This window comes from Nyctereutes procyonoides, unplaced genomic scaffold, assembly GCF_905146905.1.
Source record: "Nyctereutes procyonoides isolate TBG_1078 unplaced genomic scaffold, NYPRO_anot_genome, whole genome shotgun sequence".
Classification (NCBI taxonomy): Eukaryota; Metazoa; Chordata; class Mammalia; order Carnivora; family Canidae; genus Nyctereutes; species Nyctereutes procyonoides.
In genome coordinates this window covers 10204291-10231017 of record NW_026575146.1, presented here as the reverse complement: position 1 = coordinate 10231017, position 26727 = coordinate 10204291, and the positions used below count along the sequence as shown (strand labels likewise).

Below are 26727 nucleotides of genomic sequence, written 5' to 3'. Positions count from 1 at the left end.
TTTTTGCTTTGTTTTCCTTGCCCCTAGAGACATATCTAGTAAGAAGTTGCTATAGCCAATGTCGAAGAGGTTGGCTGCGTTCTCTGCTAGGATTTTGATGTTTTCCTGTCTCACATTTAGGTCTTTCATCCATTTTGAACTTATTTTTGTGTATGGTGTAAGAAAGTAAGCCAGTTTCATTTTTTTGTATGTTGCTGTCCAGTTTTCTCAACACCAATTGTTGAAGAGACTTTTTTTCCATTAGATATTTTTCCTGCTTTGTCAAAGAATAATTGGCCATATAGTTGTGGGACTATTTCTGGGTTTCCTGTTCAGTTCCACTGATCTATGTGTCTGTTTTTGTGCCAGTGACATATGGTTTTGATCACTATAGCTTTGTAATATAACTTGAAGTCTGGAACTGTGATGTCTCCAACTTTGCTTTTCTCCCCCCAAGATTACTTTGGCTATTTGATGTCTTTTGTGGTTCCATACAAATTTTAGAATTGTTTGTTTTAGCTATAAAAAATGCTGTTGGTATTTTTTATAAGGATTGCATTAAATGTGTAGATTGCTTTGGTTAGTAGAGATATTCTGACAATATTTGTTCTTCCAACTTATATTTTTAAAGATTTTATTTATTTATTCATGAGAGAGACACACAGAGAGAGAAAGGCAGAGACACAGGCAGAGGGAGAAGCAGGCTCCATGCAGGGAGCCTGATGCAGGAATCGATCCTGGGACCCCAGGATCATGCCCTGAGCCAAAGGCAGGCGCTAAACTACCCAGTCACGCAGGGATCCCCATGTTCTTCCAACTTATGGGCCTGGAATGTCTTTCTATTTCTTTGTGTCCTCTTCAACTTCTTTCATAAGTGTTCTATAGTTTTCAGGCTACAGATCTTTTACCTCTTTGGTTAGGTTTATTCCTAGGTATCTTATGGTTTTTGTGCATTTGTAAATGGGGTTAATTCCTTGATTTCTCTTTCTGCCACTTCATTATTGGTGTATAGAAATGCCACATATTTCTATACATTGATTTTATATCCTGTGACTTTACTAAATTTATGTATCAGCCTAGCAATTTTTTGGTGGAGTCTTTCAGGTTTACTACATAGAGTATCACGTCATCTGTGAATAAAATTTGACTTCTCCCTTGCTGATTTGGATGCCTTTTACTTCTTTGTGTTGTCTGATTGCTGAAATAACATTGGTGAGAGTGGGCATCCCCGTCTTTTTCTTTACTATAGGGGGAAAGTTCTCAATTTTTCCCTATTGAGGATGGTATTAGCTGTGGGTCTTTATTTAATATATGGCTTTTATTATGTTGAGGTATGTTCCCTCTATCCCTGCTTTGTTGAGGGTTTTTATCAAGAATGATGCTGAAAAAAAAAAAGAATGATGCTGCACTTTGTCAAATGCTTTTTCTGCAGCTATTGAGAGGATCATATGATTATTATTATATTTTTATAATTACTTTTTAACCATAAAATCCTCAAAGTGTCAATATTAAATCAAACATCCATTAATTTAACATCTTTTCATTTTTCTTTTCACCAAGTTCTGTGGTAGGTAATGGTTATCAACTGAGACATGACCCTCTTACCTTGAAGGGATCTACAGTCTGGTAAGGTATCAGAACTGAGTGATTTCAACTAGTATGTTAGATATTATGGCAAAGTGGGGGTGGTGTGGCAATTTTGAGAGGAGATCTAACCTTCATTTAGTGTCAGAAATGTTGCAATTATTCAAAATTTGTTTCATTACCCGGGGAGTATCCATGAAAATACCAAATTAGTTTCTTGGAGTCATATGCCTGATCTATGCTACTGAGGATTTTGTCTCTGATGGTGGTAGGAAGGGATTAGTAGAGGGTTGGCCCCAAATAAGCGATCTATTATCTATTTTCTAGAAATAAAAGTAAATATGGTTTTTCCAATTAGTCTATTATGTATGCTTTCCAGAAATTCTGTTAAATGCATTTAAGTTGGCAAATTTTACTGATAATAATTATCAACATTTTATTGCCAGTTTATTTTCTCTGTGTGAATTCTGACTTCTTTTCCTTAACCTAAACTTTGTATTTTTAAATGTCTGTGAAATGGTTAGTCCATCATGTGGATACATCAATAAGATGAATCTGGATTTCTTCATCATACATTGTCTTATAATTCATTTCTTTCCATTTCCTGAGGAAGAACCCCACTCCTATTTTCCTTTGTTATTATGGGTATTGTCATCTCATCTTTCTTTTCCTGGAGAGGTGCAGTCCATTGGCTTTTCAGGGGGAAAAAATCTCGCTAAGAATTCTCCTAATGTTTTTTTCAGTGTTTGGTCTATCATGTTTATGCAAGAAGCAGAATTCCATTTACTTGTAATCTCCTGGGATACTTCATATACCCAATCTGTTTTCATGGCATGGGAAGTAGAGTGTATGGAAAGAATTTGGCATAGGAGTTGGACAGGGTAGGTTTCCATACTTTTCAAAAATGGCCCCATAAGCCATTTGAGATAAAAAAAAAAGTGTCACAGGTAAGAGCAACTAGTGAGAAGGGAAGATTTCTATTTACTTTATTTAAGCTCTCTGGAGTAGCACCAACATGCCTTGCTACTTTCATCTGGAGTAATTCCAGCTAGCTTGCCTCCAGCCTGTCCATCTGGTGTTTTGCTCACCAGGAAGATAAGAGCATGGAATAGAATGCTTTTCTTTGAATTTAATTAGGTGAATCTTTAGCAAAATCCTGAATAAAGACCTATGTATCCTTGCAGAAATTCTTCTCAGATTCTTCTAGAAATAATTTTTCTATATTCAATTTTTCTCATTAACTATTATCTCCTGACAGCCTTTATTCCATTTGGGTTCTTTGGAATAGTGAGTTGGAAGAAGGAAGCTGAAGAATGCATGGACTCAAGTTCTCTTCTTGAATGTGGAAAACAACCCTGGGAAGTATCTTTGCTCCTATATTAAACAGTAGCTACCACTTTTATAAGAATTTTACTTTTAGGAATTCTAAGTTTATTTCAACCATTAACTCCCAGAGGAGCAAAGACACAAAAGTTATTATTTTTATAAACCAGAAACAGGACACTTAGATCTAGAGGATTGAAATAAATCTGGCACTAATATAACAGGATAATCAATTCAATGTACTGAAACATTCCAGCAACACTAGCAACATATAACCAATTCTTACTCTTTGGGCTTCAGGATAAAAAAATGAAAAAATATACAGTTGATCTTCAAGGAGCTTACATTTTCCAAATTGAATATTTCCTTTTTCCAAATATGTAGGAAGGGATCACTGATGTAAATGGAAATATAAAAATGGCATGGTGTTTGGCTAGATACCAGATCAAAGCCAAGCTTGATCTATAGCTGTCAGCACTGAGTCTGGCATACAAACCGATCAGTGTGTCGCTCTGAATTATTAGCATCCACTTGTCACAGCATAAAATCATGTTATTGGGGATCTGTCCCCAATATGACAGCATCTTTAGATCAAAATTGAGTTTTTGTAATTGAAAGTTTCACAAATAATGGATTCTATTAATCAGAACTAATCAGTCTACCTTTCAGTTGGAAGCTTTCCGTTGAAAGGTAGACTCAGAGACCTAGATTCAGTTAGTCCAAAGGTATAAGTTCACTTCAATGTGTCACAGCCCAATATTAAGGAGAAACTCCAGATTTAGACCCGTAAGGACACAAGTTTTCTCTTTGCTTCATTTCCATTTCAATGGGGGCACAGCCTATCCACCAAGGGAAAATCATGACTAGCTTGTCAATTAGGAGATGCTGCTGGAAATATGATATAGAATAAAAGAACTAATCAGCCATCCTGATGAAGCCTCTATAACTGGCTTGAAAATCTTGTCTTGATGCAATTAAACATAACAGTTTTGAAAGTTAAGTTTTAGGATCATATAGATCTTGATTCAGATCTTGGTTCTATCATTATTAGCTGGACAAATCTGGACTTCTTATATACATTTTCTTAGTTCTATTTTTCTCTTTTGTAAACCTTGGAATATAATTAGTAACTTCCTTAGGTGGTTTGTTTAATGATGAAAATTTAAAAAAAATGGTTCATTTAAGGATTGTTAACATGGAGTCTAATGGTAGTAACTTTCAACAAATGTTAGCTACAAGGATGGGTATGCTGCTTGTGGGTTTTGAATTTAAGGAGGCTGATACTATTCTCTGATAAGATACCGGTAAATGTTCATAAAAGTGTTACTTCTGTTTTGCTTATATATACTAACATTGTTTGTAGTATTTCTCATGTGTGCTAAAGATGCATCCTGACCGATGATTAATCTAATAAGACACCACTATATTCTTTAACCAATTATATCTCTCCAGAATGTTTTAACTTGTTAAGTTTCATGATATCATCTATTTTAGCTAGAAGGCTGACTAGTATATTATGTTTTATGTATAAGCTTAACTTCAAACAACTATGTGAACAAAACATCTCAATTACACCAAAGCATGATTTCTATCACTGTACCGGAATTAAATTTTTGGTAGAGCAGAAGGCATATAACTTTATACAAGATATATTTTAAGAGACAATTAAACCAAGAGTGTGTATATGGCATGTTAATTCATTTGTTCATGTATTATTATTTTGAGTTTCTAAATTGTTGAGGAAATAGTACTCTTGTGGAAATGATCATTGGTGTGGTTCATGTATTTTAATGTATGCTTTTGGCATCGACTCACATAGTAATGTCTTTTGTGGAAATGTGACCTATTTATTTTCATGCAGGAAATATCTGCTTTGTTCAGAGAAATAATCCTTTTCAAAGGATGGCATCAATTTTTCCTTTGAAACATATATCCTAAATTTCACAAAAAGGATAGTAATTTTAAAGAACAGAAGCTTCCTTTCTGACTTCCAGTTTGAGCTTTCCACTGCCTGTGTGCATGTTACAGGATATTCAGAAGGAGACTGGCCATAGTTATAGTCCAGTGACAGTAGTGAATCTCCTAAAGCAATGATTCTTGAGATTTTTTTCTTCCTCTGCATTCTATTCATTCAGGACTCTATTGTTCCACTGTGCTGTCTTTATTATTTGTAAAATGTTTACAATACCTGCTTTAAGAAATGCTTATAAATTACAGTTAATAAGATTCTCTTTCATAGTTTTCTTAAATTAACCAGGGGCCCTGTCCACTCACATTTCTCTGTCTTGTCTCTGAGACATAAATAATACTTTAAAAAATTTGGAAAAGTGAATACACACTCAAATCAGGAGTTACTACATTGCTGGGCTTGTTGATAAAGAACTATACTAATTGATTGTTAAAAAGCTTGGGAATAGTGTTTGCCTGATAGTGAGGTTGAAGAACATAGATAGGTTAGTTGTTATAGTCCTATCCTTGGCATTTATCAAATGGTGAAATGGTTTAATTTTCTTCTCCACTAGACTGTACTTTTTGGGACAGGGAAGACTATATCAATTTTCTCACTGATATATCTGGAGTCCCTAGGAGAGTTCTTTTTACATGGCTGGTGTCCCACAAACAAAGCAAATAAATCCATGAGCCCTAATTTCATCTTCTTTAGTATTAGTCTAGTTAACAATTTTTCCCTGTTTATGGTTGCAAAAACTTTATGAAATTCAAATCAGCCAATGTAATGAAAAAAATTAAGATCTCTTAAAATTATAAAGTATAATCTTTATTATTTATATATATATTGTTTATTTTACGAAGAAGTTAAATAAGCTTTCTTTTGTTTTCAGAAGGAAAGACTGTGGGATTTCAATTTACGCTGTCTGATTTTAACAAGACCTCTTATTTTGGTGGCCCTGGATCATCACCAGCATCGTCAGAAGCACATTCATACTTAATTTCATTCAACTCATGTGTTTGCCTTTTCATAGGCAATGGGGGTTGGATAAGTATGAAATTATAATGTCTATAATAATTTCCCTTGTTCTTGGCAGGCACAATCAGGTTCTGATGTTCAGGTTATACTGCTGGCAGCATTTTCCAATTAACATTTAATACTCCCCCGCAAAATGCTCAATCTCTCATTGGCACTGAACCCAGTGTTTCAGTGGATAAATGCTCAGAAACAAAGAAGGCCTTCCCTTTCATTGATCTTGTTTCTCACAGCTTTTATACTTGGAATAGTCTTAATTCTCAGGGACACTAAGTCCCATGGATGTTGTTTTTTGTACCTGTGGTTGCTTGTTTATACGATTTACTACCCTTAGGACATTTACAGGCGTTGCTTTGCAAGTTCTGAAAAAATCCATTATGAAGGTGTTAGGAATAGACATACAAAATCACTGTACCATTAATACATCCATCATGAAGAGCTCCACCTTTTTGACCAATTTTACTGTGATTAGTGAGTCAGACTCATAAAAGAAGCTAGTACTCTCTTCCCAGAGATGGAATTCTAAATGTCTAAATTTCCAAAGTTAGTGTTCGAGAACACCATTATTGTAAATTATTTCTTCTAATTCAAATAAACAATGCTGCTGACTAAAGAGGAGTTTCATCACATGCAATCAGGATTTAGACTTAAATTCTGCTTTAGATGCTTTGGTTATAATACCAATTTAAGTAACAAAATAGCTATTTTCTTCTCAAAATAATTGGTTTGCATATTTTTTACCCACTGAATTTATTCAACGGACAATGTAAAAAGACTTATCAATAAAGAACCAAGTAAATTGCACTTCTCTGTTTTTAAAATTTTCTTAGCATCATCATGGTAGTCAACAAGATGATTTTGGAATGATCCAGTTTTGGGAAGGAGTTTATTGGAATGAAGAAAGGAATGACAATAGTGACACTCATGCAATGCCTTGCTTTGCCTCTGCAGAAATCTGATTCCAAAAAGATAAACTGTATTTCAAAATATTATAGTGGGTAATATATTTGACCTATGAGAAAGGAAAGGACTGATTGTTGAGATCCCACATGCTCATGGTGTGAACCTAGTGGGAAGAAAGATGAATTCACAGTACAAGAGGAACAAAAACAAAATTTTTTACTCTCATACAGCTCTTTTAGTGTTTATCACACACTTCTATATATCTTGTCTAATTTGGGCCTAAAATCCATGTGAGATTGAATATGGTTATTATTTCTTTAGTAGAGGTTAGCTAATAAGATTTAAGGAGGTTGAATGCTGAATGTTAACTGGCAAGGGGAAGATATTCAAACATGAATCTTCTCATTCCAGGTTCAGCACTCTGTCCACTCCACTATACCTATAATGAAGAGAGCCAATTGGTTAATTTTAGGGAAATTTTGAAAACAACTCAAGCTTTAGCTTTTCTGAGAGGTAATTTAATACACTACTTACTCTATAAACAGCTTCTTAAAGTTCAGAGAATTAAGACATATGTACAAACCCCTGAAGCCTCCAGACAGATAAGCTTCAGTTTTCCCATCCATAAAATGAATAGGTTGGACCATATCTGAGCCTCTTAATCTTGGCTGGACATTAAAAGGCCTATGTCCAAAACACCACCCCCAGAGATTCTGATTTAATTAACCTTGATCTTAGCTGGAGGTGAGCTTCCTTTTTTTTTTTTTAAAGGTTTCCCAGGTGGTGCTGATGTGTAACCAAGATTGAGCACCACTGGAATGGATGGTTTGGGAGGTCTTCTACATGTCTAAGCATCTTGCAAAGATGTATGCAATAGTTCCAATGTTCCAGGAGTTAATTGGAAGGAAACTCACATTTTATTATTTATTTTAACCTGTCTGAGTTTCTCAGTAGAATATAGATCTAATTCTCACATAAGTTGTTCTTGGAACTACAGAATTTTTTAGCTGGACTGTATATCACCCAGTTAAATCTCTCAACTTTGCTGCCCTTGCAAACTTATACCCAGTGGCTATCTGGCTAATCTAAAGAATTCCTGTACATGCCAGAAAGTTTTCTCTGAGAACAACTCTTCAATGTAGAGTTTGGAGACATATGGGGACTGTATTAAATATGTGTCAGGCAGAAAAGAGAATTCCGTGAATCTTTAGAAAATCATTGAGAAAAAAAAATCATTGAGCAAAACCATGGACAAGAAACCATGGGATTACAAACATCACAGAATACTTTGGCCTAACTGGTGTTCCTTTTAATGTAGCTAGCCAGTCTGAATACCAAAATCCAAGGGATAACATCTTTCAAGGTAAACTTTACAAACTGTAGAAAGCAATTTTTTTAAATGAGAAAGTTACATAAATTAAAAAGAAAAGAAAAAAGAAATCCAAGCAATGAGTTTTTGTACTTGAAAGGGCATAGTGAGAGTTTGAGTGAAATGAAGCTGCCAGTCACCAGCTGGGTGCATGGGGGTGGGTGTAGAGTGTCTGGTGTGCAGCCTTAGATGTCTTTGAGGGAAGATTTTGTATTTGCTAAGAAGTTAATATGAATTTATGGATGACAGTTTCAATTTTTCCTGAAAGCTTCAAATAGTTGAAGATGAAAATACTGTGAGAAAGCCTAGAAAATTGCACTGATTTAAGATAACCACAAAGCATGTCCAATTGAGGGAAACTTTCCAGCAATGCTATTTTCTAAGCACTTACTCCCTAATCACTGGCTAAGGGTGGTAATGAATATTGCCGATTGTCTAGGGGAAGGAGGGCTCAAGAGGGTGGCATAGGAAGATCCTGAACTCACCTCCTCCCACAAATAAAACAAACCCACAGCTATATATGGAGCAATTACCTCCGAAAAGGACCTGAAAGCTAGCTGAACAGTGACTCCTCAATGAAAGATAAAGAAGACACATCAATATGGATAGGAGAGGCAGAGACACAGTCTTGCAAGAAACCCCACTCCAGGTGTGGTGACCTGCAGTCAGGAGGGATCTCATAATACAGGGCTTATCTTCAAGGATTGGGGGGTTTGTATCCTATACCAGGCAACTTAACCCATGGGAAGTGCACCAAATTAGCCTTCAATGAATTTGGCCTTAAAAACAAAAAGGGCCTGCCTCCTGGAGAACCATAGGGTATAGGGACAGCACAGACCCACTCACATGGAGACTCAGTACAAAAGCAACAATTTAAAAGGTGTCTAAACCATATGAGGAGACTTATTCGTTAACCTTAAAGCATCTTCTAGACAGGTGAGAACCTGTTGGGAGTCTCTCTAGGGATGGAGGTGCTGGCAGGTGCCATTTTTGCATTCACCTTCTGCCTTATTGATAGTGGGGCTAGTGGGTATCATTTTTCACACTTGTCTCCTGGCCTCCTAGGTCCGGTGTGAGTGCCCCATCCCTTCACATCACACCATAGTTGCTGAGTGACTTGCCCTCATGCACCACAGGTGGGCAGTCAAGTACCTCACATTGCACCTGAACTGTGGGCTTCTTGCCCCAGTCTCCATGTGTCACAACCACAGTCTGCCTCACTATAGGTTATGGATAAGCACAGCCCACATAGGGCATGCCCTTCAAATGCTAGGCTCTGGTGACCAATGAGGATTTTGTTTCTGTGCTCTATGGGTCTGAAATAATCAGGGAGACAGTCCATGGCAGGCTACCATCTCTAGGGTAATGCATAAACAGCATACTGACACACATTTCCAGTCTTTATGGAAAAAAAATGCCTTTATTTTGTCCTGGAGCTTCAGCCTGAGGGGCAGACTTCAGGTTTGCCACAGATCCAGATGCTACAGATGTGTTCCCAGGGATTGTGGGCAGGGATATACCATATTAGAGCCCTCCCTTGGCCTTGACACAGCTCACTGATGCATCCCTGAAATGAGCTTATACACATGACTAAAGCCACATTTTTTGAAAATGTTGGTAAGGAGACACATCCAGATCTCCTGGTCTAGAAGTCAACAAGATTTATGATCAGATCCACAAGACTCTATCTATTATCTATCTATCTATCTATCTATCTATCTATCTATCTATCTTAAAAGCTGCTATCTGATGATCTGGCTTGCTATTAGCCTAAAACTAGGCACCATGTGAGATCCATCCCTTTGGAACACTGACAGGTCTTGGCACACTGTTAAAAACTGGGGCTCATCAAAAGTAAATCAGACTTCTTAGATAATCAAAGAGGTCTTAGAAATAACCAAAACCAAGGCCAAGGTTGAATGATAAAGTTCATCTCCTATACAAGGCACTCTTTCAAGACTTGAGAGCAGCATTTATTCATTTAAAAAATAGAAACAGAGAACTGAGCAAAATGAAGACACAGAAGAATATGTTCTAAATGAAAGAATGAGATAAAAACCTCAAAAAAAACTTAATTAAATAAATATAGGTTATCTACACAATAAAAAGTTCTAAGTAATGGTCATAAAAGTTCTCACCGAACTTAGGGGAAGAATAGATGAACACAACGAGAACTTCAACAAAGATATAGAAAATATAACAAGGTATCAGACAAAAGTCATAGGGCTGAAGAATGCAACTGCTGAACTGAAAAATAAACTGGAGGGGTGCAACAGCAGACTAGATGAAAAAGAAGAATGGATCAGCAACCTGGAAGATAGTGGAAATCATCCGATCAGAGGATTAAAGTAAAAGGAAAAAAAATAAACAAAGTGAAAATAGTTTAGAGGACCCATGGGACAATACCAAGAAAAATAATATCTGCATACAGACAGAGGTCCCAGATGGAGAAGAGAGAGAAAGAGGTAGAAAGTTTTTTAAAGAAATAATGGCTGAAAAGTGGCGAAGGAAATAGACATCCAGGTTTCCTTCCTTCCTGGCGAAGGAAATAGACATCCAGGTCCAGGAAGCAAAAAGAGTTCCAAATAGGATGAACTCAAAGTGATCACATTAAAACACGTTTTAATTAGAATGTCAACAATATATATAACGAAATATAACAGCATCAGGAGAAAAACAACTTGTTATATACAAGGGAACACCCATAAGACTATGAATTATTTCTCAGGGGAAATTTTGCAGGCCAGAAGAAAGTGGCATGATATATTCAAAGTGCTGACAAGAAGAAGCTTCCAACCAAGAATATTCTACCCAGCAAGGTTATCATTCAGAACCAAAGGAGAGATAAAGAGTTCTCCAGACAAATACTCAAGGAGTTTGTTAACACTAACCTGACCTTACAAGAAATGTCAAAGATATTTCTTTAAGCTGAAAAGAAAATGCCCTAATTAGTAACAAGAGAATATATGAAAGTAAAAATCTCACTGGTAAATGCAAATACAGAGTAAATGTAGTAGATTAACCACTTACAAAGCTAACATGGAGGTAAATAGAAAAAAGTAGTATAATTATAATAGTTAAGGGATATGCAAAATAAAAGATGCAAAATGTGGTATTAAAAACAGTACACATAGGGGGAGAGTAAAAATATAGAATTTTTAGAATATGCTCAGACTTAAAATGCTACTAGCTTGAAGTAGACTGTTAAATATTTAGGATGTAATATGTGAGCCACAAAGCAAAAATCTATAGTAGATACACCATAAAAAGTGAGAAAAAATATAGACATAACATTAGAGAAACTCACTAAATCACAAGGGAAACAAACAAGTAGAAAAGAAACAGAGAGGAATTACAAAATAATCAGAAAACAATCAACTACATTGGCAAAAACATATGCCTATCAATAATTATTTTAAATGTAGATAGATTAAATTTTCCAATCAAAAGACATAGAGTGGCTGAATGGATAAGGAAAATTAAACTCATCTTTATGTTGCCTATAGGAGACTCACTTCATTTTTTAAAAAACTTTATTTATTTATTCATGAGAGACACACACAGAGAGAGGCAAAGACACAGGAAGAAGGAGAAACAGGCTCCATGCAGGGAGCCCGACGTGGGGCTTGATCTGGGTGGCCAGGATCAGGCGTCCGGTTGAAGGCGGTGCTAAACCACTTAGCCACCCGGGCCGCCTGAGAGACTCACTTCAGATCAAAGGATATACTGAGACTGAAAGTGAAGGGATGGAAAAAAATGACTCATGCAAATAGGAGCAAAAAGAAAGTTGGTGTAGCTATAACTATACCAGGAAAAATAGACTTAAAAAAGACTGAAGTAACAGAAAAAGAAGGGCATTACATAATGATAAAGAGATCAATCCAACAAGAGGATACAACATTGTAAATATTTATGCACTCAACATAGGAACACCTAAATATATAAAGCAAATATTAACAGACAAAAAAGGAGAGCATGGAAGCAATATAATAATAGTAGGTGAATTTATTCCACTTATATCAATGAATAGATCATTCAGACAAAAATCAGTAAGAAAAAATTAGCTTTAAATGATATATTAGACCAGATGGACTTAATAAATACATACAGAATATTCCATTCAAAAGCAGTAGAATACTAGTGTGCATGGAACATTCTTGAGGATAGATATGTTAGGCAACAAAACAGTCTCAATAAATTTAAAATGATTGAAATAATTATCAAGTGTATTTTCTGACCACAATGATTTGAAACTATAAATCATTTACAGGAAAAAAAACTAGAAAAAAATTAAATATGTGGATATTAAGTAACATGCTACTCAATAACCAATTGGTCAGAAAAGAAATCAAAGGAGAAAAGAAAGATACCTGGAGACAGATGAAAATGGAAATACAGTTTTTAAAATATTTCCTTAGAAAACATTTGCATCTATAGTCAATCCTTATTATAAGTGGATTCTGTATTTGCAAAGAAACTTATATGCTAAATTTATTTTAACCCTAAAAATCTATACTCATGGGCTTTTGTGGTCATTTGTAGATACATACAATGATGAAAAATTTGAGTTACACTGATGCGCAAGTTCTCAGCTGAGGTCAAAGCAATACTCTGCTCTCCCATTTTGGCTCTCAGACTGGAAATGTCTCCTTTCTGAGGTCTATTTATTTTTCTATTATTTGTTTATTTATTTATTTTTAATTATTAATTATTTTTAAAATGTTTAAATTATTTTTTAAATTTAAATTGAATTAACATATAGTGTATTATTGGTTTCAGAGGTAGAGCTTAGTGATTCATCACCTGCGTATAATACCCAGTGCTCATTACATCAAGTGCCATCTTTAATGCATACCACCCAATCTATTCTTCCTCCCACCTCCCCTACAGCAACCTTCCTTTTGTTTCCTACAGTTAAGAGTTTCTTATGATTTGTCTCCCTCTCTGATTTCATCTTATTTTATTTTTCCCACCCTTCCCCTATGATACTCTATTTTGTTTCATAAATTCCACATATGAGTGACATCATATGATAATTCTCTTTCTATGATTGACTTATTTCACTTAGCATAATACCCTCTAGTTCCATCCATGTCATTGCAAATGGTAAGATTTCATCCTTTTTGATGGCTGAGAAATTATATATATATGTATATATATATAATATATTATGTTATATATATAGCCATGGCTATATATAATTATACAACTATATAATATTATATAGTGTCCTTTCATACCATTATGTTTGCAGCCTTCAGTAAATACCTAGTAGTATAATTACTGGGTCAATAGGGTAGCTCTATTTTTAACTTTTAAACAAACCTCCATACTTTTTTTCCACAGTGATTTTATTCATATGCATTCCCACTAGCAGTGTAGCCTGTCTTCAAAGGCAAGGGAAACAAAAGCAAAAATGACTATTGGGACTTCACAAGATACGCTTTTGCACAGCAAAGGAAAAGTTGACAAAACCAAAAGACAATCTACGGAATGGGAGAAGATATTTGCAAATGTCTTATGAGATAAAGGGCTAGTATCCAAAACCTATAAAGAAATTATCACACTCAACACTCAAGAAACAAATAATCTGGTCAAGAAATGGCAGGAGACATAAACAGACACTTCTCCAAAGAGGACATAAATGGGCAGCAGATGCATGAAAAAATGTTCAATATCACTCCACATCAGGGGAATACAAATGAAAACCACAATGATCTACCACCTTATATCAGTCAGAATGGATAAAATTAACAAGTCAGGAAATGAGAGATTTTGGCTGTGGAGAAAGGGGAATCCTTGTATTTAATGAAACATTTAGAGCATTTTTGTGGGTGGTTTTTTTTTGTGTGTGTGACCTCATTGTTTAGAATGGATCCCAAATAGAGTGCTGAAGTACTGTCTGATGTTTCTAAGTACAAGACAGTAGTGATGTGTCTGATGGAGAAAGTAGATATCTTAGATGTGCTTCATGCAGGCATTAATTATAATACTCTTGATCATGCATTCATTGTTAATGAATCAATAATATACATTTAAATAGTTCCCTTATACAGAACCACAAATAACAGATAGTTATGTTTTGATTAATTGATGAAAATGAGACTAGAGGATCATAGAAACCTAACTCTGCATCTCTCCTAGAGGCAAATATTCAGTTTTCTCTAATTTACTAATCACAATGACTTTATAGAACATAACTACCACGAATAATGAGAATTGACTGTATTCACTTCTTATTTTTTTTTCTCTTTAAAATTTTACTTCCTGTATTTCAATCATAAGTGTTCAATCTATTTCCTATTTAAAGTTTTTGGACTTACATATCTATCACCTATCTATCTATCTATCTATCTGAATTTATTTATCTATTTATTTATTTGTGTATATGTGTGTGAATTTATGATCTGTTGATATTAATCCATCGCTACAGATCAATTTTCATGACTAAAGTTACAAAAGCTAAATACCCATGAACAAAGCAGTGAATTCAGAGAATTGTCTGAATGAGAATTTACATCTGTATACTTTGAGGTAAACTTGAAATGCTGAAAACTTTGAATTGCAAAATACTTCAAAGATGCATGGTTCTGTTGAGATATTTTAATTTCCTAGTTACCACAGAGAGAGTTATACATCAAGTCTTCAAGGATTATGAAATGACATTTTGTAAAGGCATGAGAAAATGCCCAGATTTTTCGCAATCAGAGACTTTATCATGGGTTACACTTCAGGGAACCATGGGAGGCTGCAAAGAAAAGTACGTGGCTTAAAGTGCATAAGTCGAGACTCAAAGAATAAGAAGGATTTCACTAGGAAAAGTAGATAGGAGAAAATAGAAAAAGTAAAGAAAAAACTATAGAAAAAGTTAATATGTAGCATATTTGAAGACAGTGGATGTATTAGGTTGGTTTGATTTATTTTTTTATTATTTTATTTTTTAAAAGATTTTATTTATTTGACACAGAGAGAGAGAGCGTGAGAGAGCACATGCAGAGGGATGGGCAGAGAGAGAGGGAGAAGCAGACCCCCCACAGGGAGCCTGATGCGGGGGGGGGGGGGGGGTGATCCCAGAATCCTGGGATCATGACTTGAGCTGAAGGTAGATGCTTAACCAACTGCTCCACCCAGGTGCCCCCTTTTTTATTTTTTAAAAAGATTGATTTATTTAGAGAATAAGCACCAGCAGGAGGAGCAAAGGGAGTGGGAGAGAATCTCAAACAGACTCCACGCTCAATGTGGAGCCTGATGCAGGGCTGGATCCCATGACCCTGAGATCACAACCTGATCCCAAACCAAAAGTTGGATGCTTAACTGACTGGGTCACCTAGGCACCCCAGGTTTAATTTATTTGTACATTAATTTAAATTATAAAGAATAATTTTTAGTAAGTATGAATGATTACCATTTAAATCACTTTAGGACACCTACTTATATATAACTAATAAGATAGCTCATGATTGAATTAAAAAAAAACATACAACTGTACTTGACAATATTCTTGTCTGGGCAGAAACTTATATCCAGAACTGAATGATCTCTCTCTCATTCATACCCATCCAGGGTTTCATCATGTATGAGAGTCCTATCCACCCTACTTTATAATGTAACATCTAGAATATAATTAATTTCTGAAAGAAAATATTAAAACAATCTTTAAGAATTAAAAAAAGAATGTGAAAGAGGGAGGGGGCAGGAAGAGAGATGAGTTAGATGGGAAGAAAGAGAAAGATAAGTGGAGAGGAGAGGAGTGAGGTGTCAGGGTTTAAGCTGAATCTGAGAGGTCTGAGTTCAGGCAAAAACCTATGTGTGATCTTTGAGGCCCAACCATAGGCAATTACAAAGGCTTACCTGGCAGGCTTCATGGAGAGAAGCTGCCCTCCTCACAGCATACTTGGTACATAGTCTGGGGGGAGCTGTAATCAAGGACTCATGCCCCTCTTCCACCTCAACAACCATGCTCTTAGATGAATATGCATCGCTAGTCCACCTGCCTGCATTTGGAGCATCCTTATTGAGGAGCCCTTGATGGGGTTATTTCCAGGTATCTCTGCTGAGACCTCATCAGGAGTTCTTGAAGAAACTCCTCTCCTCTCTGACTCAATACTTTCCCATTCCTATCCCTTCACCTCTCCCTCCTTCTCAACCCAGGTCCATGAAATATGTTTGTTTGGAGCTCTCTGTACAGCAAGATGATTACTCTCTTTCCCCTTGCCACATCTATACTCATACATGTAACCTGGTGCCTTTCTGTGGGAAAAAATGGAACACTAGGGGGATGATACCTTTTTCCTGTTTCCTGTCTTGCTTATACTCTCATAAGTGAATAAAGGCTTGACTCTTGATTTCAGTTTGGCTCATGGTATTAACTGACCAGCACAAAACTGGCAGCTCAGCATTTTCTCTCTGACAGAATCCATTTGAACTTATTTAGAATCCAAGAGAGTAAGATGGAATTGAAACTAAGAGTATTTAATTTGGTAAATCATTACTTTTGTCTCTACATAATATAGCTGCATAAATTATGGAGAAATAGTCCTTGAAGTTGCCATAGGAATTCTTAGTACTAGAAAGTACTCCAAGATTTTTAGTTCAATTCTCACATTTTACAGATGAGAAGAATGAGGCACAGAACAATTTGAAGTTTAGCCACAATTGACACTTGGGGTCTTGAGCTAAAGCAATTCTTTTTACATGTGACTTTTCCATTCTAGATGTCTATATTGGTTCAAGGACCCTCACCTGAAGAATTAATGGGGAAACAAATAAAGTGGACTGAAGGAAGAACAGATGGCTAAGGAAAAGGAGATACTAGAACAAACTCATTATATGAGGTTTCTTGTATCTGTTGTTTCAGCTCTTTTTGAGGATCCTGAAATTTTTTTGAGCCTAGTTATTATAAGAACTCTTATAGTTATTATACAACTTGTAATCAGTGGAGAGGGGGCTGGTAGTTTTTGTCTTCCAATAATTTGTTAGAAGGCACAGGAGGCTTTATTTCTTTTACATATCAGAGTCTACTGCCACCATCACTTTGAACTCAAGAAGTAATCTGAACACTACACATGACTGTTGCCTACTCCCTGTCCATTAAGTAAAAATGTACTAAAGACTTTCCTGAATACTGAGGCAGGAAAACAAATAAAAGGAGAAGCTTGACTCATGAACTGTCTTCATTGTTTTAATATGGGTTACTTATGCAAATTTTTAATAAGAACTTTTAATTATTAAGAAAAATCTGTACTCTATGAGTATGTAAAGCCTCATTTATTAGACAGATTTTACTGTGCCAACATGTTGTAGCTGATTATAAAATAACAGAAACTGGTGTGAAGGTGTATCATTTTGAAGTAGAGGTATGAAGGTGAATCATTTTGGGGTAATAGAAAGTGAAACGGGGAAGTGAAATAGGAAAGAAAGAAAATAATGTTCTTGAAATGGACACAACGTGGACCAGAGCTTCTAATGTGTTTTGTGGTCTGCTTCTTGGAACTGTATACTCAAGGGTAGAGGGAAGCTTAGGGGACTATTTGTCCACAGTCTCTCACTTTCTCAGTCAAGGGTTGTTTCATGGGATGGTAACTTCCTCACACTTTCTGAATCGTTAGTACCAGACTGGTTTCTGTGGAGAGTGGTGGAATCAGAGAAGTTCCAGGGCTGAAGGAGGAGCTACCTCGGGTGGAGAGTTAATAAGTTATATCCAGGCAAAACTGACTGCCATACCAATCACTGAAGTAAAAGGTGAGCTGCAGGATGAGAGGTGAGATACAACATAGATCTGAAACAATATGAAAACCATTGCTTTAAACTATTGCATGAGGGAGCTCTAGAAATTCCATGAAGGTGCCTTGGGGACAGCATGGTGGTTAGGATGGGGGTGACAGTTGAGAAGCACTCTTTGGTCCCAGCATGTGATTAATCCTGAATTGCTCCTTTGATCTCTTTTATATATTGGCTTACGAGTTCTTGAAGTAAATGTCTATGTCTATAAACAAGTTTGGAGACTACTGTCATAAATCATTATTTTAGTTCATAGACATTAAACTTTATGAAGGTTAAAAATATGAAATTCTCATATTTTAAAATTTCACACAACACTTAGTCTTGGTATTTATCATTAAAATATTTTAAAATGTTACATTGTTTAACATTATTTATGGAAACCAATTTATCTGCACCTGCTGACCAAAATAATTTTATTTCAATTAATATCTAAAGTGGAATACTAGAAGAAGTAATATTTTCAATTTTTATTTATAAAAAGTTCTCTAAGATATTCAAAATCCTGAACAAAGTACTGTTAGCACTTATCACTTGAATGACATATTGAAATAGTCAGGAACCAATTACTTTTATTTCCTTTGTTGAAGTACAGGAATTATACCTAAGCTTTATTTATGAACAGATTAACTTACTGTAGCAGTTGCCAGAAGTTTTTCCCCCAAATATTGCAGTTAAGTATTAATGAAAATATTAGTTCAGGAAAATACTTGCAAAGAAATATTTACAATAATTTTTAACACAGATTAAGAGAAAAGTTAAAAGTATTAAGGAGAGTTAGTTTTTTGTTTTGCATCTTGTTTCTATTATTGATCTGCTGGAACTAGAACAACTCTGTGAAAATAGCGAAATTGTGTTTGCTAACATTAATGTAAAATATAAATGTTTTATGTTAAGTTTGAAGAACATGTTTAAGTATTATATTTTGTTTGTGGAAACACATCAGAAATAAAAGTTTAAAAATATGTATGTAAATAGAGAAAACCACTGAATTTACAATAGTAATAGTCTCTGGGAGACAGTGTAATAGAGAAGAGAGGAAGTTTCTTATATATATTATATATATGTAATATGATTTATAAATTACATATTATTATATATAATTATTTTGTATAATATATAATTATATACTCTTATGTATTATATATTATATACTGTATATAAACAATATATATTATTATGTATAATATATATTACTAGAAGTATTTATAATTATTATAATTATATATAATTTTTAAAGGTGAAGAATTTTCTGTTACTCTCTATGCATTCCTTAATGTTGAAAAGATTTCATGAAATATAAGATAGTTCATTCTTTCTAAAAGAAAGGAAAAAAATAAAAGAAACTCAGTGATAACACTATACAAATGTCAGAGATACAACTTACAACAGAGGCAATGAAAAGCAACTTTTGTTTTTGGGATGCACTGAAGAAGACTATTCTGACAGAATTAGCACCTGTATGGGAAATAGTAGTTAAAGTTGAAATTGTAATAGATGGCACTAGAAGCTCTCCATTGTGCAGGGAAAGGAATACAATTAAATTCTAATATTTTCATGTATACCATTATGTTAAGGACAGATTTTATTTAGCAAGATTTTTTTTTCCCTTTAAATCCATTCTCTCACTAGAATATTTTAGTTTTGAAAAAAGAAAATGAACTTTATTAGTATTTGAACTTTGTGAATAAACATTTTTTTAATGAAAATTACTAGTGACCATATTCAGGGGCATATGCATTGAAATTAATTTACATGTATATATGTATTAGTAGATACATGTATATATATAAATACAATATATATAACCTTAAATTAGATAAAATATTGTTATTCCTTATTTTCTCAGCTACTTATACAAGAAATAAAAAATCTTATGCTTTGTTCCAATCAGGCATGACTGATAATTTTGTAATTTAAACCTGAATCAAATATTTAGTATATAGAGCAAGGCTTTAAAATCAGAGATACCTTTTAGTGAAGGAAAAATAACAATAACATCTTGCATATATTTAAATACTCTGGTCTGATAGTCATATTGAGAATTCATCTAGTCAAATTAAGAAATAATCTGAAAAAGGAAGGAGGTATCATTTGGCACTATTCATTGGAAATTTATGGGAAGGATGGTTTACACAGCTCATAAAGATCTAACAGTTTCCAACTCTCTATTTTTTTTTTTAAACAATGTGTGCATAGAACATGTTCATGACTATATGGACAAGTCTTTTTGGGAAAAAATCTCCCAAAATAAATACATGTGGGACGATATCTGTTTTTATATTTATGGTTAATTCTACAATTTGGTCAAGTGTTCTCAAAACTGAAACATTCCTGGTAGCCATAACTTTGTGTACCATTGTGGTTAATTTTTTTAAAAAACCTTTTTTTTTAAAGATTTGATTTTTGAGTAATCTCCACACTCAACATGGGTCTTGAACTCACAACCCCAAGATCAAGAGTTGCATGTTTCTCTGACTGAGCCAGTCAGGTGCCCCTAGAAAACATTCTTGACAATAATAAAGTGTCATCTCATTTTAAATAATTGCAACATTTTATAATATTTGACCACAATATTTCTCAGAATCTGTGGTAATTTTTATATAATTATCTTGCAAGTAATTTTTTTTCTTTAAAATCGAAAAGGTTTTCATGTGATGAATAGTTACAACATTTTTTATCGTTTAACATCTAGATTTTAAATCTTTAGTTCATATGATGGTATTTCTTTCCCTCCCTTATTTCCTTAGAACAGCACTGTGTAAGAATACTATTTAAGTTTATACTATTTAATGATGTTGTTCATGAAGGTATGATGATGATGGGGTTGAGACACAGAGCAGAAAAGTATTAATCATGGCATCTGTATTACCAGTTACCTTTGCTGTTTTGGTTGCTATAGTCATCTGAGATTCATAATTTACCTGAGGTATTAAAGCATTCTAATAAATATCACCTTAATCTGGATAGAAAACTGTAACTTGACCATAAACTGCACTTGACCATTCAAAAATATTTGTTGAATTTTAAATAATAGCAGAAAGTGAGCATTTCACCTCAATAATTTAATAGATGTAGCATTATACTTATATTTTAAACAGAGGCAATAGTATCTCTGAACTATCATTTTGTAGTGAAAACATCACAGCTTGGAGTCCAGTTAAATATTCTAAGCCAAATAAACATATATTCTCAATCTCCAAATGCTTTCTTCATCGCTTTATTGGTCACTAAACTGTTCATTTTTCTGTGTCACTGTCATATTACCATAATGTTACATAAATATGGAATTATACACCAAATGTGCCATAGGTGTATGTTTGGGTGACCTTTCAAATCATACTGCATTTTGTTAGAACTTTCAGTACAGAGAAGTAAAAGCATAATATCATGTTCCCACTAAGATGCAATGTCACTATCCTCCAAGTCATTAAGAGGTCAGAGGTAATGCCTTTAAAATAAACTCACCCAACCAGCAATCTCTTAAACACTGAAATAAGACCAATCTTTTTATTTCACAGCCAGTTGCTGCTTTATTGACTCTCTCTTTATAGAAAAGCATAAAACTAGGAGGGAGAAAAAAACAAGGAAGGAAAATACCAAAAGAAGCAATAAAAAGGAATACAGGATTATGTTTCAGACAGCAGGATTTCTACACACTTTGGTAATTTCTCTTCATCATTTATTTTCCAGGATTTCAAACATAAATTTGGGGTACTTTATTATTTCCACATTATTACTTCTAATTAAATCTACTCTGTTAATATTTTAGTTGGACTAACTCAAATCATGATTTGCCACTCTAATAAAAAGAAAATTATACTGGATAAGATAGATATTATATTGAACTAATACAGTTATTGAACTAATGACTATCCATCCTTGAAGAAATCATTAATTTTTTCTGTGCCTCAGTTTACTCATCTGGTATAGGTAAACTCTAGGGTCCTTTCTAGCCCTATCGGCTTATGATTCTATGAATTTTCTTAGGACAAATGAGAAATATATTTTCTTCTCATAAGGTCACCCTTTAATTATGATTTTTATTGTCATAACTGTAAATATGTGAGACATGGTTTTTATCTTTGATATGAGTCTTTGTATTGCATTATACACAGTAAATGTTTTCAAAAATAAATTCTCCATTGATTTCCTTCCTACATTTTCCCTTCTGTTGTTAGCCTTCTTCTCAATAGATGGTGCTCTTTTCTCAGAGACACTACTTATCTTATTCCTCATCAAAAGATTAAAGAAATTAGTTTTATTCTTTAATAATTATTAATTAAGGAAAGCAGACATATGAGAAATAATCGATTACAAGCAGCTTGCAGCACCGCGGTCAGGAAAGGATAAGGGGAAAAATGATTGTTGAATGATTAAGGAACTCCATTACAATCTGCAGTACTTGCTGAATAGATGAAGTGAATATTGTAACTAAATATGAATATACTATGTTCACTACATACATATAATCTGTAGTAGGAAGAAGACCCCAAATTAGAAACCATTTTAAAGTGTTAAAATATTTTTCTACTTTAACAAAAATGAATATATAGTATACCATATTAGAAGTAGGACTTGAATATGCACACCAACACTAACACAGTCTACATTCATCTCAATTAATATTGAAAGCTTGCACATTCTTTGCCAAATAAACCTGGAGTATCTAGGTAGAAAGAAAATGGGCCACAAACTCTTTTCAAAAAATTTAACTGATTAAGACACTTTTTTCTCTTCAGAGAAACCACTGTAAGTTCCTAAAGATAGTTATAATGCAGAATTATGATGTTTAAGGTCACTTCTAGTTGGTTCCCACTTTCGGAGGATTTGGAAAACAGTCATGCCCTACAGATCTCCTGAACCACACTAATCTATTCTCAATTCAGTTTGTGACTCCCCTAGCAGATCTGCAGCTGCCAACTGCCAAATGGTCTAGGCAACACAACTGTCATATTTGTTCCTGCAAAGCAACACTGTTTACCACAGAAAACTTTCTCAATGAGTGTGGCCTCAGGATGGAAAGAACAGTGGGGCAAGGACAAGTGTGACAAGGGAATGGAGGGGGGTGCTGTGGTGCAGCAAAGTACCCGGAAGCCAGCAGGGATAGGGAACTTGCATGTTCAAGTTCAACTTCAGACATGAAAAGGAGATTTCCCTTCATCAGGAAAACTAACTAGAATTTCTCTTCCATCATTCACAAATTATTGTTTCCACAGCTCCTGTGGAAGGGACTGTAGGATTCTGAGTCCAAGAACCCTCTTGGCTCAGGCAAAGTGAGCTCTAAGACAGAACATCCCCCCCCCACCCCCACCCCCCGCAGAGCTTTACATCTTCTACTAAAGCAACTTATCTGTTTCTGAAATTTTTGATTCTTTAACAATGGAGGGAAAAATAGAAAAGTAGATTTTTTGCACTCACAACAACCACTCTACCTACCGTCGCCCCCATATTCTCCCGTTTACCTCCCTTCTCTTATCCTCCCGCCAAACGCTGCCTGGGGGATCAGGTATCCCTTTACGCCCCTATTAGCTGCTGTCTCTGGTGGGAGCCCTGGCTGGCGCCTTCCTTACCTGACGATCACATACATGACCAGGAAGTTTCCGAAGAGACCCACCACGCACACGATGGAGTATAGGGCCATGATGGTGATGGCCGTGATCATGGAAGGGCTGCCGGTCGGAGGGCACGAGCTGTCGCTCCCGCCCAGCTCGGTGCGGTTCGGACCGCATGGGTCGGACAGGTTGCCATCTAGGTGGGAGAAGTTGACCCAGGACCCCGGGCTAGGTGCTGGGGAGCAACTTGAAGCGTGCGTATAGGGATCAGTGCAATTGCTGGCGTTGGTGGGGACGGAGCTGCTGTCCATGGTGCTGACGGCTGGCTGGGACTTCGCTGCGAGGTAAACGCGAGCACCTAGACTTTTTCAGGTTCCACGCGTCTCGGCCGCCTCCTCTCGCCGCTGCCACAGTTCCTATTTCTTACAGATACCAGCCCTGGTGCAGCCAGAGAGGAGCGTCAGGTAGAAGGGGAGAGCTGGGCATCTGAACATAATCTTCTGCTTGCAGCCCCCTTCCGCCTTAGTAGTAGAGACGCATCCTCAACCCCACGACCGCTGTGGGGAGGGGAGGGAGGGCTGTGCGGGATCCGGAGGCTGAAGGGGAGGGAGGAGAGAGAAGGGGTGGATTTTGCGCAAAGCGATCCAACGAGTTGGTCTGTCTCCCAAAAGGCACTCGTCGGTGCAAGCATACCTAAGGAGCGGCAGAAAGGGGAAGGGATGGGGGAGACAGACAGACAGTGAGTTCTTGGCAGCAGGAAAGCATAAGAAAGGGGGCTGACATCAGTCTGTTTTCCCAGCTCCGTTTTCTCTGTATAATACGAAAGGAAAGACATTGGCCTGGTACAACCCGGACAATCCTTACACCCCAGGGCGCCTCCAGCCCCTCCAGTCTGCTGAAATCATTCAGGACAGGGTTCACAAACTCCTTTTCCTTAGTCCTCCTTAGCTCAGTCATTCATGTCCACACAAAACTAACCGTGTTTTTTTACACCAGTAAATGAAAATTTTCAGACCTACAAAGCTTTTTAAAACAAACGTTCTTCTCTGAAAAAGAAGTGAGAAGCAAACTTTTGTCTAGGAAATCTATTCCGTTTACTCCATATGTCCTCAATTTCTCTTAAAGTAGAAGTTCTAGTTACACTGATTTTTGCTCTGGTGGGGAAAAGGCAGAAGAACATGTTATAGAAATCAGAGGGTGGTGGCATCCAGGAAAGCAATGAAAGATATTGGTGATCCCCCACATCTTAGATCTCATAGATTCGTTTAGAATTATTTATTATCTCTTTTATAGCCAGAATTGCTACATGAACATGTGCTTCTCGGTGGGAGGTTGTCAAAATCAAACATTTGCATTTTATCAGTCTGTTTTCCAGTGTAGAGATTCCGGAATTTCATAGACATCTGGAACTGGAGTGGCCGACAAAAGGTTGAGGAATATTGATACATTTTAAATTTGATACGTAACTTCCAAGACCCTAAATATTTCTATTTTAGAAATACATGTGTAAATCAACCAGGGGTAAGATTTTTTTGTTATTATTTATTTGTTTGCTTTTTGGTAAATTAATACTAATCCTGAAGTAATTCCCATAACTGTATGTGTGTATTTGTGTTATGTATATATATTTTAAATATTTTATTTATTTATTCATGACACACACACACACACACACACACACACACACAGAGGCAGAGACAGAGGAAGAGGGAGAAGCAGGCTTCATGTAGGGAGCCTGATGTGGGACTGGATCCCAGGTCTCCAGGATCACACCCCTGGCTGAAGGTGGCGCTAAACCGCTGAGCCACCAGGGCTGCCCTGTATATATTTTTTAACAATAAAGATTGATATTAGATATCCCCAGCTGGTTGTAGAAAGCAACACTCTTGGGGAACAGGGAGAGGAGTGGCTTAGGGAGCTTGAAAAAAATGTTTAATTCCAATATTATCATTTTCTTGAAAAAAGGTAACTCATAGGTAAACACCATTAAACTCCATAGGTTACTTTGCCAATATTTAATATTATTTTTATCTTTTTACACTAGAGGGTATAATTTCAGCGATAAAGGTTCATAAAGATCTCCTAAGGACGAGTAAAAAACATTTACCACATATGCTCATATTAACTAGTATACAATTCACACACATGGACCTGAAATGTCTCTGGCATTATTTAGTCTTTTGAAAACACAGAACTTGCTTTATGTGAAAGACAAAGAAGCACAATGTAATAAGCCCTGGCCTTGGACTCATATCATTTTGTGAATTTTGGATTTATAACTTTTAAGCAGCATAAGTTTGAACATGTAACTTTATTTCACTGACAGTTTTCTTGTGAAAAAAAATGTTAACAATACCTCATCTGTCTGTTAGCAGGATTAAATGAGATATACAATAATAGTTATTTAATAATGATAGCTTATTTTTATTATTCCATTTAATATTTTTGAAAATAGCTAAGTAGTCTTTTCCACAAGTTAAATATTAACTTCTTTTATAAAATGTAGTTTTGGCTTTTCTCAGTAGCCTTCCCTTTTCTCTATTCACATTATAGTTTATACGTCTGTTATATATATATATGTATAATTTTATTATTTTATCATCTTGTATTGTATTGTACTGTATGTCTGTTCTTAAGGTACAGCTCTAGAGCTAAAAACAGTGCCCTAAGTTTGGCCTGACCAATAAAAACTGAGAAAGATTATAAACTTTTCTTTCTAACAATACAGGTATTAGAATATCCCATTACATTTTTGTTTTTGAAGTCACAATGTTTTCTTGACATTCCTTAGGTTTAGTATTGATAGCATTCTCTAAACATGATCCAAAAGAGTTCAATAGATACTTATTAAAGATCTACTGTGGGTCAGGTGCTGGAGTTTTAAAAGATAGATTTAATTGTTTCTGAACACAGGAGCTGACTTCTTATATCTTGTAAGTTATATTTTTCCTCTCACAAATTTATAGTTGTTTAGAGGGATCTGAGTATAACAAATAGATTTTTAATTTTTAAATTACATCTTCGATCTAGTTCATGATTCAAATCTAACAAAATCTTCTGGAATTGTGATTCTGTCAAGTTTTGTATGTCTACTTCCTACTTTATATATTCAATTATCCTCCTGGCTTTATAAAAGAGGCTGTATAATATGTATAATATGATTCATGAGGGCAAGTCTGATCACTACACAGTATTTAATATGTCGTGGGCTCTTTCGCTCTCTAAGTATTAAATACATAGTATATCTACAT

General features: G+C 35.4%; 1 protein-coding gene across 1 annotated transcript in view; it reads right to left on the bottom strand.

Moving 5' to 3' along the window:
• OPRM1 (opioid receptor mu 1) overlaps nt 1–23787 on the bottom strand; it is a 49137-nt gene extending 25350 nt beyond the window's left edge. Inside the window, 1 exon segment of the mRNA XM_055309661.1 lies at nt 23495–23787. Coding sequence (XP_055165636.1) covers nt 23495–23787 — 293 coding nt within the window.
• Nucleotides 23788–26727: the final 2940 nt, after the last annotated feature.